We start from the raw sequence: 16253 nt of genomic DNA, 5'->3' as shown, positions 1-16253 counted from the left end.
AATTCACCTCATACAAGTACTGTAGTGCAATCTCTTTGTCCTGAAAGTGCAACTTACAAATGTAGTTTTTTTTTTGGTTACATAATTGCCCTCAAAAACAAAGCAAAGTTCACTCAGTCCTACTTCTTGTTCAGCCAGTCGCTAAGACAAAAAAGTTTGTTTACATGGAAATAATGCTGCCCTTTTCTTATGTACGGTGTCACCAGAAAGTGAGAACAGGCATTTGTATGGCACTTTTGTAGCGGCATTGCAAGGTATTTACGTGTCAAATATGCTAAACATTCGTATGCTTCTTCATGCTTTGGCCACCATTCCAGAGGACATGCTTCCATGCTGATAACACTTGTTAAAAAAATAATTCTCCTCGGGGGAGAATTGTATGTCCCCTGCTCTGTTTTACTCGCATTCTGCCATATATTTTATGTTCTAGCAGTCTCGGCTGATGACCCAGCACATGTTGGTTTTAAGAACACTTTCACTGCAGATTTGACAAAACGCAAAGAAGGTACCAATGTAAGATTTCTAAAAATAGCCACAGCACTCGACCCAAGGTTTAAGAATCTGAAGTGCCTTCCAAAATTTGAGCGGGATGAGGTGTGGAGCATGCTTTCAGAAGTCTTAAAAGAGCAACACTCCAATGCAGAAACTACAGAACCCAAACCACCAAAAAAGAAAATCAACCTTCTGCTGGTTGCAGATGATGAAAATGAACACGCATTGGTCCGCACTACTTCGGATTGTTATCGAGCAGAATCCGTCATCAGTATGGAAGCACGTCCCCTGGAATGGTGGTGAAGCATGAAGGGACATATGAATCTTTAGCGCATCTGGCACGTAAATATGTTGCAACGCCGGCTACAACAGTGCCAAGAGAATGCCTGTTCCCACTTTCAGATGACACAGTAAACAAGAAGTGGGCAGCCTTATCTCCTGCAAATGTAAACAAACTTGTTTCTCTGAGCAATTGGATGAACAAAAAGTAGGACTGAGTGGACTTGCAGGCTTAAAATTTTACATTGTTTTATTTCTGAATGCAGTTGTTTTTTTGCCCATAATTCTACATTTGTAAGTTCAACTTTCATGATAAAGAGATTGCACTACAGTACTTGTATTAGGTGAATTGAAAAATACAATTTCTTTTTTTTTTTTTTTTAAAGTGCAAATACTTGCAATCAAAAATAAATAAAAAGTGAGCCCTGTACACTTTGTATTCTGTAGTGTAATTGAAATCAATATATTTGAAAATGTAGAAAACATCCAAAAATACTTAAATAAATGGTATTCTATTATTGTTTAACAGTGCGATTAATCGCAATTAATTTTTTTAATTGCTTGACAGCCCTAGTTCAAACCACATGAGTTTTAATGTATTGCTGTGTGGAGAAGATGTAGGAAGACAATTACTCTCAGTAGCAGACATCAGCTGCTCTCCGTTTCATGAGCCCAATCCTTCTCTCTTCCTACTACCACCAAAAAATCAGTATGTGTCACTCAACTCTGCATCCTTATGAGATTTAGCACTCAGGCTACTAACAAATTATCAGTACAGTCTACAGCGCTTGCAGTGTGCATTTACAGAAGATAGAGTGACTCTATATTTGCAGTCAAAGTCAACCCAAAACCAGAAGAACTAGCGCATCCTGAATTCATTCTCCTCTTTCAAAGTGCGGAATGAAAATTGAGCATTTCCTTTATCCCGTTCCTTCTCTTTAGCTTTATATTACAATATGAAATCCCTCTAATGTCCACTCTCTGCCAACAACCTTAACAATTCTGTGAGACTCTTCAGCATGCTCAGGTACTTAAACTTAACATTAATAAAAAAAAATTTGTCTGTCAAAGTTATCTCAACTGCGTATTTGTGTTAAAGGATTCACAGTTCAGATCAGCCTCATTGGATTATATTAATTAGATCTCTTCACCCTCAAACCCACTCCATTGACTAGCCCATAGAACTAAAATGTAAGGAGGAAGTCAAAGGCTCATCCCTTGAATAAAACGACTGCTGCATTAGATAGAAGCCCAGATACTAGGCATCATCACATCTGAAACTAAAAATTCTGGTCCTTCTGATATCTGTATGAAAAAGTCTTCTTACTAGCCAATGCTCATTTTCAGTTAGCTATTAAACATTTTCCTAATTGGAGTGGGAGTAGCAATTAGATTCACCTTTTCTCCTGGCTGTAAATCTCCTACAGGGATATCAGGAAGCAATGCAGGATAAGAATCATCACAGATTTCTGTTCCATTAAGGGTCACATGAGTTTTCTGAGTCAGATTGGCATCTTGCCCTAGGATACAAACATTCTGTTTTTATACCCACAAAGTTATTCTGTTAATTTATATGTTGTTTATCACTGTGGCAAGCAGGCACTATTTATGAATATTAAAGTATGCATCAAAGAAAACAATCACCACTGCTACCAGACATATCTCAACCAAATGAGCAACAGCCAGACACAAAACTACAACATGAATGCATCACAGAAGAAATTTTTTTTTTTTTTTGTAGTACACAGACTGATGGCCTTTCAGCAACCTATGCCAATGGGTAAACGGGGTTGGTGGGAAATGTACAATTCATAGTCATCGGGGTCAAATTGTGAACAAGATATCCTTTATTTTGCAATACAATAATTTTAAAAGAACCAGTCTTCCAGATTTTAAAACACTGAACATATGTAAGACCAAATTTGTAAAAAATGCATGGGAATTTTGTTCAGTTATGGGTTGACTGGGTTTACAAAGACTTATGAAAAAAATCTTAGAAGTCACATCCTGTCACATATCATGGATGCCTTGTCACACGGAAAACAGTCTTTCCTATAACAGAAGTATTAAATTTTGATAGTTCTTTTTAAGTAATCAGCAAACCCATAATGACCTTGTGTCTCAAATTTTGAGACTCAAGTGGGGAGGGGGTGGAACATTGATATGTTGTCAGACGCCCCATTATGAATCTGATCGAAAAACCACAGTGAAGTTGATCAGTGGGAAGGCTCGCACTTCTATGGTCTTTGGATTAGACTCTGCATGAGCTTGTATTATAATATATAGACAAATGCATTTTAGCAGTTATCTGTACAAAGCAAAGTGTATTTCTCAACCACTACTGTCATCAATAGGTATAACATCAAGAATTCAAAATCCAAACTAACAGCGTGTAACTATGTGAAGCTACCTGGAATATAACTGTTACCCTGTGAGGAACACCGGCCACAATCCTGCTCCCATAATTTCAAATGGGACAAGATTGGTCCCATGTTGTCCAGCAGAAAAATACATTAGATTTAAATGTAATTCTGTCATTAGAACTTGCTAGCAGCTCAGCTGGAAAAATCTACCATCTGTTTGTTGTCAAAAGTAACTTGACAGTATTGTTAGATCACTAGAAAATTCTTTTAAATCCCTCCTTAAAACATGGACTTTTTTGTTGATGCCTACAAAACATTATTGTCTAATATTGGTTAAGCTGGCAACCACCTGCGAATGAGACCTTTGTTACCACACATTTCTTCATACACATCCACTACAGTCCTGTCCACCTCTTAACCCCCATCCTATTTAGCTGTTAATTGACCTATCGTGATTTGTGTAAATCCTAGATTTAGATTGTGTGCTCTCTGTGGCTCTGTGTTAACTCTTTGTACAATAACTAGGACAATAGGACCCTTAAGGTGCTACCATGACAGAAATAAATACCTGGTTTTAAACCTGCCGTGAGCTTCACATCTTTGGCAACTGTCTTCTCATGTGACTGGACTGTCACAATCAAACAATACATTTCATTAGTCAGGGCAGGAGGTTCATGCTGGAGTTGAACAGAAATATTTGGCACTCTAGAAATGATCCTTTAATCAAAAAAAAAGAAAAAGAAAAGAAAAGGTTAGTTACTCCACATTTCTTGGATGGCTCAATTTTTAGTCCATTTTAATTAGGGTTAAAGTTGCCTGTTGCTCAAGTGAGAACTCCAGAGAAGGTAGACTAGTGAAACAGGATATCTGAAATGCCTGAAAATCAGTGGCACAGAACCCTGGCACAGAATCTATTAAAAATGACTGGGGGCCCACTAAGAGTTGGGAGCTCACATTTCTGTAACCAGAGATGCAGAATCCCACATTAAACAGCAAATGTTGTGAAAGTGCAAATTTAATTCTTCCGAAAATGTCCAGTTAGTATTAAAGTTAGTAAATAAACTAAAAATTATATCCTTGTATAGCATTTTCAGGCCTCTTTGTGTATTTATATACTGCTGTAAATAACTCTTACTTGTTTGTTTTACCTGGAAAAAAAATGGGACAGGATGAATAAAAGGGTACTAAAGCCTGTTTGGTCTATCTTTGGGCCATGACAAATGAGATACTGAGATCAACTTCTTCTGTAAGCTCTAGCTCTGTTCTTTAAAAATAAAATAAATAAAAATAATGAAGATTACTGACTGGGTGGGTGGGCAGTAAGTATGTCAGAAAATAAATCCTTAAGAGCTACTTATTTTTGTTCAAAAATTTACATTTTAGTTTTTATTTATTTTACAAAGATCCAGTACATATGGGAGATATTTTTGATATGCACCATTATGCATTTTAAACTATTACTTACATAGTGTTTGCCTGAATAGTCAGGCTGTCCCAATGAACCTCATTATCTGGAAGTTTAGGTTGCCGTTTGAAGGAGCGAGCTGCCTGCAATGCTTCTTGAGATGAAGCAGCATCTCCTCCTCCTCCACGCCAATTCAGAATCACACATCTGCCAGTTTCGGTGCCCAGGATTAAATCCACAGAGGTGATCTGAAACATGTTTATTCAAATAAAGTTTTTTCCCCCACCATCCTCCAGTCATTTTGCAGAACACACACACACACACACACTTTATATATAACATATCCCTAAAACTGCTTGCAGCACAGGAGATTAAAATCTCAACATTCTGGCTTTGCAGTCTAGGCAGTTTCACTTAAGCAACCGTGGCAGTATGGGAATGCATATGTGCAGACATATTTCTGTACGCGCACACACTCTCCTTCAATATGAAGCTCTTGGCATTTTTCACTCTCTCCTGTCCCTTTTTCTTCAGTTTTTTGAAGTGGGTGCCAAGAAATCTAAGTTTTTGTGATTTGCTTTGTAGAAACAGTTTTATAAAAAAATACTTCAATTGTTAAATACCAAAAGCAAGCAATGCAATCTTACTCTCAACCTTGTAATGCTATTTACAAAACAAATTACATTTAAATATACACAATACTGTGACATTACGACTAGTAAAGAATTGCAGTCAGCCTTGCAATTTTGAGCTTTAAGAGCCAAACCTGTGAATCTAGATAACTAACCTCAATCTTCTTTCCCACATCTTCACTTTTTGCAACAAATCTGAAAGTGAATTTTCTTGTTTTACCAGGGACTAGGCACACTGGTCCCTGGGATGAATATTCCAGAATATCACTTTTCTGATATGCTTCTTCTACCACACAGTACTGATTGTATTCCTATAGCAAGTGAGAAAAATTAAGTTATCTATATAATGAATGTTGACAATCTGTGTTACTGGACTAAAGTTTCAGAGTAGCAGCCGTGTTAGTCTGTATCCACAAAAAGAAAGGAGTACTTGTGGCACCTTAGAGACTAACAAATTTATTTGAGCATAAGCATCCGATGAAGTGAGCTGTAACTAAATGCGTTAGTCTCTAAGGTGCCATAAGTACACCTTTTCTTTTTGCAGATACAGACTAACACGGCTGCTACTCTGAAACCTGTCATTATGCAAGGCACTGAATTTAGCCGTATGGAGTAGAAATCTATCAACTTCATGAAGGAATGCATCCGATGAAGTGAGCTGTAGATCACGAAAGCTTATGCTCAAATAAATTTGTTAGTCTCTAAGGTGCCACAAGTCCTCCTTTTCTTTTTATGGACTAAAGTTGAAATCCTGTTCGAGCTCTCTGCTTGTCATACTAGTTTAGTGTTATGGATCATAAACCTAATGTATTTAGGCAACTGATAGATACAAGTTTATTTAGGATAAAAAGTTTCCTCTAACAAGTAGTCTCAATAGTAGTGCATAATTTTACTTTGCAGTAATTAAAGTGCAATTATCCTAGTTAATGTAACAGAGAAAGTCTTATTTGTAATTCTAGATGATTTTAAATGTGTTTAATTTCAAAAGTGTTGTTTTACAAGTACCAAGGAGAGAAAAAGATGTATTGTTGTCTCTACTAAATCACAGATGTTTTTATTAAATCAGTATAGTCCTCAGTAGAAGAGTGACAGAGAAGGGGACACTTTAACAGAAAAATAAAAGGTAAAAGTGGTCTTTTTTCAGTAAATTGGAAAAAGTATAATGAAGCTGCAAGGTTATAATAAGACCCATTATGAGACATTAACCTTCCCCTAACAGATGATCACCACATATGAAACAGTTACCTGGTTATTGAAGCCGACGCATAGTTTAGAAAACCTGATTGGATGAGGACAATCAGCTTTCAAGTAAATATCGAACTCAACAGGCACATCAACATGAAAACTTGGAGCAAGAAACTTTGCTTTGCATTGCACTAGAATTTAAAACAAAAAGATCTTTGTTAAGTTGATAAGACTGTGAAGCTGGAAAACTGAACTCCACCATAAACTCCTTCTTCCTGGGTACACCTTGTACATGACACATTACACGGAACAATCTTTTAGTCCCACCTATTCATAAATATACCAAGGTTAAAATACTGCCCTCCTACATGAAGCTAGGTAATACTGGGGACCTACACAGGGCTTTGTGAGACACAAGGGGACAGAAGTTCAGCAGAACACAGCACACTTTCACTGCAATTATGCAGCTGCTAATGCCTCCCCCACATTCCCCTGTATTTGTGGGGTTTGAGCTAGTACATATCCTTGTTCCCGTCCCTGGGGAGCTCTGTTTCAGAGGTACAGCATCCCCTCTCAGCAGAACTTTCTCTCTTCCACTGTATGTTAGGCCTTCAATGGGTCAGTTGCAGCTCAGAGGATTCCTCCTCAGACAGGGCTCCCAAACTGTTTTTGTCCCAATTACATTTATCCACATCACATCTGGGAGAAGGAGAAAAAATATAATTTGGATTTTCTCACCATCCTCCCACCCCAGTGATGCAGATAAAGAATCAATGGATTTGTTGCCACAAGCTCTAAATGCTGGCAGTTAGAACGTGTTTTGCATATTTATTCCTCCTCAGTGGTGTCTTCAGCAAATGAGTGCAATTTACAACACCAAAGTATAATTTATTGGGACATAACCATGTTTTAGAAGCTTTGTTACTTACCAAATGGTACAAAATCTTGAACTTCTATTGTAAAAATATTGCTGCCTGCTAGGGAAATGCGGTCAGTCCACAGCTTCTGTGACGTTTTCACAGCAGAAGCATCACAATCAGGTTCAGGATCTGGGCTCTCATTCTATACCCAGACAGAAGATTATAAAATAAAGAATTAATCAGATAATGAAAAATCTTTTGAGCACATTTCAAGCAACCTAAATTCTACTTGCTTACCATAAGAACTTTAATCAGGTTCTTTTCTATCCGAGACTTCTGGTCCTCTTTTAAAGTGGATGCTAATGAACAAAATTAAGGAAAGCAAACTAAACTACAAAACCAGTAGAATCCTAATCTTTCATCAGTATTAAAAGAAAGTTAGTCCCTGAACTTAAGACACCTAAAGCATTAATCTTCAGAAATCTACAACTTTCATGCAACACTTTCCATGAGAACTTTGGTATTTCCAAATACAAATTCCATTACTTAATACTTTCTATCCATTTTAAATCTTCACTCTTATTCTCACCTCAGCCAATAGGAAGACACTCAATTGTGACAAAATAAATGGTCTCCAAACTCTGGCTACGTGAAGCATTTTAGAGCTTACAAGAAGGAAAAATTCCAAAGAGAATAACGTAATATTCTATGAAGGGAGCAATTTGCTCTCCAAGCATTGCCAATGGTCTCATGTAGTTTCTGCTTATAAGTACAAGCAGAATGGTTTGGAGTAGTGGAAGCAACAGGCTCTGATAAGACTGAAAATGGCAGCTGAAAAGAGATATAAAACAAGCGTATTGACAGCAGAAGGACATCGTCCCTTGAAGTAGAGGAAAAGATAGGGAACAGTTAATGAGATCAAGTTAATATGAAGCAGAAAAACTGGAGACAAAATAAAAACAAAAATGATCCAAGAGACTAAAACTACACAACAGAGTTCGGACTATTCCAGTGTAGCCACCATGTAGTAGTTGGCTAGGAGTTAAAAAGTGACATTTATATACTTTGTTATCGATACTCTTTATTTAAATATTAAAGTTCTCACTTACCCCTCCTGGAGGAGGTTGTGCTGTCTTGTTTTTGTGTGGTCAGAGTGAGCCAGGTAAGTGGTCTTAGCTAGGCTATCACAAAGAGAATAAGCCTCTCTCTATGGTTATGTTTTACTACTTTTTTTTCTCAACTGTTTAACATCCTTCTGATATTGTATTCTATACACTATTCTAGTTATGGAGTTTTTGGCCTCATCTTAAAAATGTTATATGCATTACATCTTCTCCAACCCCCAGTCACTCCCAAACTTTAAAGCGCATTAAACTGAAGAGCAAGATGTGCAAGTTTCTATGTTAGAGATAAGGAACCAAATTCAGCTCTGGCATAAGATGTTTCAACTCCAAAGTCTATGGAATTGCACCCCTTACACTGGCATGCATTTGACCTAATGTAAGGTATATGACTGGCACAATGATTTGTGACAAGGTTGAAGACTCAAATACTATAATAACTAGTAGGCATAAGATACATTTCTTTAAAGGATACCTCTACCCAACAGCTCTAGAGAATAAGTAATGTAATCTTTTAATTGTGCCATAAGGTAAGAACATTTGAGAGCTGTGGTCAATATGGAAGTAAGGAGAGTCCACCATCCTTCACTACGGTATTCACACATGACGTAATCCAACAGCCTGGAAAAGGAAAAAAGTGGGACAAGTGTATAATTCAGTAAAGTTATGGGTTATGTACTTGATATCCTCTTATATTGTGAGCAATACTGAAGCCAACTCAAACCTATCTTCCTCTCCCCCCGAAACGCCCCCCAAAAAGTGTAATCAATTACAGATTTACCAACAGCTTTATTTATTTAGACAAAGCTTTATTCCCCCCCCTTTTCTTTTTATTATAGCTGATCAAGAACCTTCTGTAAAATAGATGCAACATATCCATTGGACAGCGAGCACCATTTTAAAAAAAGGATGTTTATTTAACTGTATTTACCTTTGCATAGACACAAAATAGTAAACGTTATGGTAAATGTAATACTTGCAGGTAACATTGTTTCGGTTTTTTAATTGGCACTTACTGCACAAACATAAATCAATAGAGAAATATGTACGTCTTGCTAGAATGAACAAAACACTTTGAACAAGAGATTCTCCAATCTCAGTTATCAGGAAGGAAACCAAATCAACAGTAAAAGTTCTCAAATTGCCTCCCTTAACATTAAGTACAGAATTAAAAACAACAGCTAGAAAGAAATTAATTATAATCAGTATAACTTGTAAAAACTTTTTTCTGTAGACAAGATCTTCCAGAAAATTGTTTCCAGCCAAGCAGCAGCAAAGACAGGACAAGCTCACTCCTACCCAACCCATACTCCCTTGGAAGATCACATTCTGTTGTATTGACAACTTTAACTGGGAGTATTAAAATACTTAACATTAAGTAGCACAGGCATTAACCCCTCCCACTTAGAAACACAAAATTAAGAAGCTGAATGCACAACACTGATTTCACACAAGATTAAAGTTATATATTTAACTTTAGCACACCTGGTACTCCTAAACTTCCAACAGCTTTCGTTTTTCCTGGATTTTAAATGGTTACCTGCGTAACCTTAAACTTTGCCTTAACAGGGTTTGTTATTTTTAACAGCATTTTTTACCTTTTAATATTAAATAGTATGGCTGTCGATTAAATCGCAGTTAACTCACATGATTAACTCAAAAAAATTAATCGCGAATTAATCGCACTGTAAAACAACAGAATACCAATTGAAATGTATTAAATATTTTGGATGTTTTTCTACATTTTCAAATATATTGATTTCTATAACAATACAGGATACAAAGTGTACAGTACTCACTTTATATATTTTTTTTTTACAAATATTTGTACTGTAAAACATAACAGTATTTTTCAATTCACCTCATACAAGGTCTGTAGTGCAATCTCTTTATCGTGAAAGTGTAACTTACAAATGTATATTTTTTTGTTACATAACTGCACTCAAAAACACAAAATGTAAAACTTTAGAGCCTACAAGTCCACTTAGTCCTACTTCTTGTTCAGCCTATCGCTAAGCCAAACAAGTTTGTTTACATTTATGGGAGATACTGCTGCCTGCTTCTTATTTACAGTGTCACCTGAAAGTGAGAACATGGGTTCACATAGCACTTTCAAGTGCACTTTCATATTATAGGAGTCTCGGATGATGACCCAACACATGTTCGTTTTAAGAATGCTTTCAGAGCAGATTTGACAAAATGTACAGAAGGTACCAATGTGAGATTTCTGAGGACAAATACAGCACTCGACCCGAGATTTAGAATCTGAAGTGCCTTCCAAATTCTGAGAAGGATGAGGTGCGGAGCATACTTTCAGAAGCCTTAAAAGGGCAACACTGATGCAGAAACTACGGAACCCAAACCACCAAAAAAGAAAATCAACCTTCTACTGGTGGGATTTGACTCAGATGATGAAAATGATCATGCATCGGTCGGCTCTGCTTTGGATCGTTACCAAGCAGAACCTGCCATCAGCATGGATGCATGTCCTCTGGAATGGTGGTTGTAGCATGAAGGGACATATGAATCTTTAGTGCATCCGGCCCTTAAATATCTTGCGACGCCAGCTACAACAGTGCCATGCGAACACCTGTTCTCACTTTCAGGTGACATTGTAAACAAAAAGAGGGCAGCATTATCTCCTGCAAATAGTAACCAAACTTGTTTGTTTGTCTGAGCGATTGGCTGAAATAGGACTGAGTGGACTCTAAAGTTTCAGATTTTATTTTTGAATGTAGTTTTTTTCGTACATAATTCTACATTTGTAAGTTGATAAAGAGATTGCACTACAATACTTGTATTAGGTGAATTGAAGAATACTATTTATTTTGTTTTTTTACAGTGCAAATATTTGTAATAAAAAATAAATATAAAGTGGGCACTGTACACTTTTTATTCTGTGTTGTAATTAAAATCAATTTGAAAAATATAGAAAACATCCAAAAATATTTAAATAGAATTCTATTATTGTTTAAATAGTGTGATCACGATTAATTTTTTTAATAGCTTGACAGCCCTATTAAATAGAAATAACTACCTTCCCTAATTATTTAAGTAAGTATAGACAAAACATTCTGAAATTTTCTTTTAAGCTTTAGATTTAAACTATTTTTTTTTCTTATGTCTTGAATGCTAAACATCTGAGAGGAGTACGAGTAATTAAATTCTCTGTGCAACTATCAGACAGTATATTCCAAATTGTAGGTGTCTCTTAGTTGTCCCACTGGGTAATCGTTTATTTGTGGATGATTGGCTGAGATTCTCTCTCTTTCTCTGTAACTTCTGAAGTGGACCATGCAGTGGGTCAGTAAGCAGGAATCAGCAATCTCAAATTCACTCACATCAAGGTAACAGAAGTCTCAAATTAATTTCCAACACCATCTCACAATTGATAAGATCTATGTTCCAGATGAGAAAAATAATGCACTAAGGAATCATTCAAATAATACTTACTTCAGAGCTTTGGTGTAATCTTTAGCATAATAATATTCTTCACCCATCTGAACCACTGAAAAGAACAAAGTCATATGTCTACAATCCAATACTTAAAATATTGTTGCAAAGATTTTCAAAAAGATTTGTTAGGTAATTGATACTTACTTAAGTGACTCTTCATCCTTGGACATTTGTATTTCTTGAACTGTGCTACAGCATTACTCAGCAAAGTGATTATTAGCTCCTAACAGATAAATTAGCAGTAGTGATATAGCAATATTTATACTTCAAAATAGTGTTAGAAAAATATAGAAATTATTTCTAAGATAAACTTACAGAGTGAGGAACAATTTTCTCTTTTAGTTGCAGGGCTAGAATTCCCACCTTTTCTTTTTCTGGATCAGAAAGATCAAAGCCTGCAAATGATAATGAAAAGTCCATTGAATTGGAATTTTGTCCAGTCACAAAGGGAATTACTGTTTTTTCACAACAACAAGATAAGTGTACGCAAAGCAAGTTCAAACTCAGGCATATTTAGATTCTTCACATTGTCATCTCTTAGGAGAAAGAATGTTTATGTTTGGAGAACTCCGCTGTATTCTCTGTTCTATAAAGATAATTTTGGAACAAACATTCTTTCAAACCAGCACATTATTAATAATTTAAAAGGGAACTTAGATGTTTTTAAAACAGAGTTTTCAAAAATGCCCAGATCATTGGATAGAATATAATATATTTGTAAGAGTTTAGTATAAGACAAACTATTTGCTAGCTTCTAAGTAATGACTTCACAGTAGTGTTTCTCTACCAATAGTTGGCAACATCAACGCTTAAAAGGAATGCTGCTCCGTTTTTTTTAAAATGCATTTATAAGACTGTCAATTGTTGCAGGAAGACAGAACCCTGAATGGACATCTTAGTAGGAAACAAAGTTTTATTCACTTTTAAACTCCACTGATATTTATAATTTTGATTCAAGACTCAGTGTTTTAAATCACACAGTTAACCAACCAATTATATTCTCAAAATGGCACCACTGTATTATGACTGGTAACACCAGAAGGAGAAAGTTTTAAGGACATCAAAAGTTGCTATGCCTAAAGGTGCATCCAGGTGATCAATGAGAGAAAAACGTTGGATTCGACAGTATGAGCATTTCAAAGGCAAAGTGCATAAACTCAATGCGCAACTGCTGGTGAAAATAGAACATAAAGCCTTTCCAACTTTATATCTAGTGATTCAGCTTTTCCCTCTAAATCTATTTTGATAACTCAAAAGGTGTTGCTGGCAGTTCTTGTCTGCCACAGTAAGGTACTATTTACAATGGGATGAGTTTGCAAGACTGATTCTCATTTACGTTAAGGCCTCTTTATGATACTGTGGCCCCTCTGTCTTTCTTATGTCTCTCTCTCTCTGCCCCCAGTTTTTGGTTCTTACTCTCTTGTCTAACTTCTTCTTGATTCTTACTTTTAGTCCAAGAGAATTTTTGGGGACATTATGAGGGCTTCACACTCTCACTTCTAGCTAGGCCCATCATACTTGCCACAGTTTTAGAAAAGACAACATTAACAAAACAAAAAACCATCAACACATATGCATAATCACAACCAGAAGAATAAAATGTAGAACTGGTATCACTATTTTGTGTACTATTTATTTTGTATTACACCAGTAACTAGTTTAAACACCTCTCTAGTTAGGTACAAGGTATATAGTCATCTACAAAGGAGAAAACTTACAGAAATAAGATTCTAGATGTACACCTTTCTGAATTACACTTCAGATTTACACTGCCAAGTTAAAAGGACAAATGAAGGACCTCGTCCTGTAATTGGTTCTGCAGGGCAGACCACTGCACTACTCAGTCTCACTGAAATCAGTTGACTGTACACAGGTGCAGGGAGTCTGCCAATCCAGAGCTAATTACAGGATCAGGACCTCAATCCCTCAATCCTGACCTCTGTAGGAATTAAAAACAGAAAATGTATTTACTTAGTATTCCCTGACGCCATGATCTCTGTCCATAGAAGTCAAGCACTCCAGTTTGAGTTTCCAGTGGATCCGGATTGGGATAGCTGATAGAAGACTGTAAATTCAGCAAATATAGCCTTTAAAAAGGGTTCATATTTCAAAAGTATGAAAGATAACAGTGTTGAAGTACATAAGCAAAAACGTACACATTTAAAGAGCAAAAAGAGGAGTATAAAGTTCTTAATGTATTTAACTTTTTCAACCATTTGTGTAAAATATTTACTTAGCAGGAAACCACATAAGCAACTGAGAAGTGTAATACTGGAATATGGAATTGAAATGGTCATAGAGGAGTTTTTAAAGTAAAGGATAGGGGAAAGCTGACAGGTATGGAGTAGCACATGGTTTGAACAGAGACGTCCTTTGGGGAGGATTAAAGGGGTTTCTCTAGATCCTAGCAAACAGAAGAAGATAGAAGTTGATAAAGTACAGGTAGAAACTAAGGAGAAACAGTCAAATGAAAAGGAGTCCCATTCAATTACATCACATGAAGGCATACAACTAAATATTGACACATTTTATAAGTGGTTGTATTCAAATGCTAGAAGGCTAAATACTATGATGCGTGAACTTGAGTGCCTGGTATTAAATGAGGATACTGATATAATAGGCACCATAGAAACTTGTTAGAACAATGATAATCAATAGGCCATGGTAATACCAGGGTGCAAAATTTATAGGAATGACAGAGTAGATCATGCCAGTGGGGGAGTGACGCTATATGTGGAAGTAAGTATAGAGTCAAATATAATAAAAATCTTAAATGACTCAAACTGTATCATAGAATCTCTATGGATAGAAATTCCATGCTTGAATAATGAGTGTAGCAGTAGGAATAGACTACCAACCACATGACCAGGATGGCAACTGTGACAGTGAAATGCTCAGAAAGATAGAAAGGCTACAAAAAAAAGAGAAAACCCAATAATAATGGGGGATTTCAACTACCCTCCCCCCCATATACTGACTGGCTACATGTCACCTCAGAATGGGATGCAGAGATAAAATTTCTGGACACGAATAATGACTGCTTCTTGGAGCAGCTAGTCCTGGAACCCACAAGGGCAGAGGCAATTCTTGATTTAGTCCTAAGTGGTGCACAGGATCTGGACCAAGAGGTGAATATAGCTGAACCACTAAGTAATAGCAACCATAATGTAATTAAATTTAATATCCTTGTAGAGAGAGGAAAATACCAAAGAAACCCCTTTTTAAATGCTACTGTGGTGGGAATGACACAAAAATGAGGAAGGTAGTTAAACAGAAATTAAAAGGAACAGTCACAAGAGTGAAATGAAATGCCTGCAAGCAGCATGTAAGCTATTCAAAACATCATAATAGAGGCTCAAACTAAATGTATATTCCAAATTAAAAAAAAAAACAAAAAAACCACAAAACACAACAACAGTAATGACCAAAAACAAGAAAATGCCACTATGGCTAAACAGAGTAAAAGAGACGGTTAGAGGCAAAAAGGCATCTTTATAAATTGGAAGTCAAATCCCACTGAGGAAAACAGAAGCATAAACTCTGGCAAGTCAACCGTAAAAGTATAATTAGGTAGGCCACAACAAGAATTTGAAGAGCAACAAGACAAAAACTAACAACAATTTTTTTTTCAGTACATCAAAAGCAGGAAGGCTGCCAAACAATCAGTGGGGCCACTGAACAACCCAAATGCTAAAGGAGCACTCAAGGAAGACAAGGCCGTAGCAGAGAAGCTAAATGAATTATTTGCGTCAATCTTCACTGCAGAGGATGTGAAAGAGATTCCTGCACCTGTGCCATTATTTTTAGGTGATAAATCTAAGGAACTGTCTCACATTGAGGTATAAATAGAGAAGGTTTTGGAACAAATTAATAATTTAAACAGTAATAAGTCACCAGGGAGCAGATGGTAGTCACCTATGAGTTCTGAAGGAACTATTGCAGAACTGTGGTATGAAACCTATTGCCTAAATCAGCCTCTGCACCAGAAGACTGGAGAATAACTAATGTAATACAAATTTTTAAAAAAAGGCTCCAGAGGCAAATCTTGCCAATTACAGGTCAGTAAGCCTAACTTCAGTAACGTGCAAACTGGTTGAAACTGTAGTAAAGAACAGAATTACCAAACACACAGATGAACACAATACGCTGGGAAAGAGTCAACACTGCTTTTGTAAAGGGAATTATGCCTCACCAATCTATTAGAATTCTCTGAGGGTGTCATAAAGCAGGTGGACAAAGGTGATCCAGTTGATATAGCGTACTGGACTCTTGGAAAGTCTTTGACAAGGTTACTCATCAAATGATCTTAAGCAAACTAAGCAGTCATGCGATAAGAGAGAAGGTCCTATCATGGATCAGTACCTGGTTAAAAGGTATGAAAGGGTAGGAATAAATGGTCAGTTTTCACAATGGAAAGACGTAAATAATAAGGTCCTGCAAGGATCTGCACTGGAACCAGA

At 36.5% G+C, this 16253-nt stretch overlaps 1 protein-coding gene across 5 annotated transcripts in view; it reads right to left on the bottom strand.

The window, feature by feature from the left end:
- The window catches only part of TRAPPC11 (trafficking protein particle complex subunit 11), a 45970-nt gene that overhangs the window by 16608 nt on the left and 13109 nt on the right, over positions 1-16253 (bottom strand). For all 5 annotated transcript variants that reach the window (XM_037897596.2, XM_037897595.2, XM_043546037.1 and 2 more), the window contains 12 exons: positions 13765-13858; positions 12109-12188; positions 11938-12016; positions 11791-11845; positions 8813-8958; positions 7514-7575; positions 7286-7418; positions 6417-6547; positions 5327-5482; positions 4600-4787; positions 3703-3851; positions 2170-2291 (listed from right to left, as the gene is read on the bottom strand). In XM_037897596.2, coding sequence (XP_037753524.1) covers positions 2170-2291; positions 3703-3851; positions 4600-4787; positions 5327-5482; positions 6417-6547; positions 7286-7418; positions 7514-7575; positions 8813-8958; positions 11791-11845; positions 11938-12016; positions 12109-12188; positions 13765-13858 — 1395 coding nt within the window. The remainder of the gene's footprint in view (positions 1-2169; positions 2292-3702; positions 3852-4599; positions 4788-5326; positions 5483-6416; positions 6548-7285; positions 7419-7513; positions 7576-8812; positions 8959-11790; positions 11846-11937; positions 12017-12108; positions 12189-13764; positions 13859-16253) is intronic.

This window comes from Chelonia mydas, chromosome 4, assembly GCF_015237465.2.
Source record: "Chelonia mydas isolate rCheMyd1 chromosome 4, rCheMyd1.pri.v2, whole genome shotgun sequence".
In the NCBI taxonomy this organism is placed as follows: Eukaryota; Metazoa; Chordata; order Testudines; family Cheloniidae; genus Chelonia; species Chelonia mydas.
The sequence above is the reverse complement of the archived record's forward strand: the minus strand, read 5'-3'. Positions and strand labels throughout refer to the sequence as shown.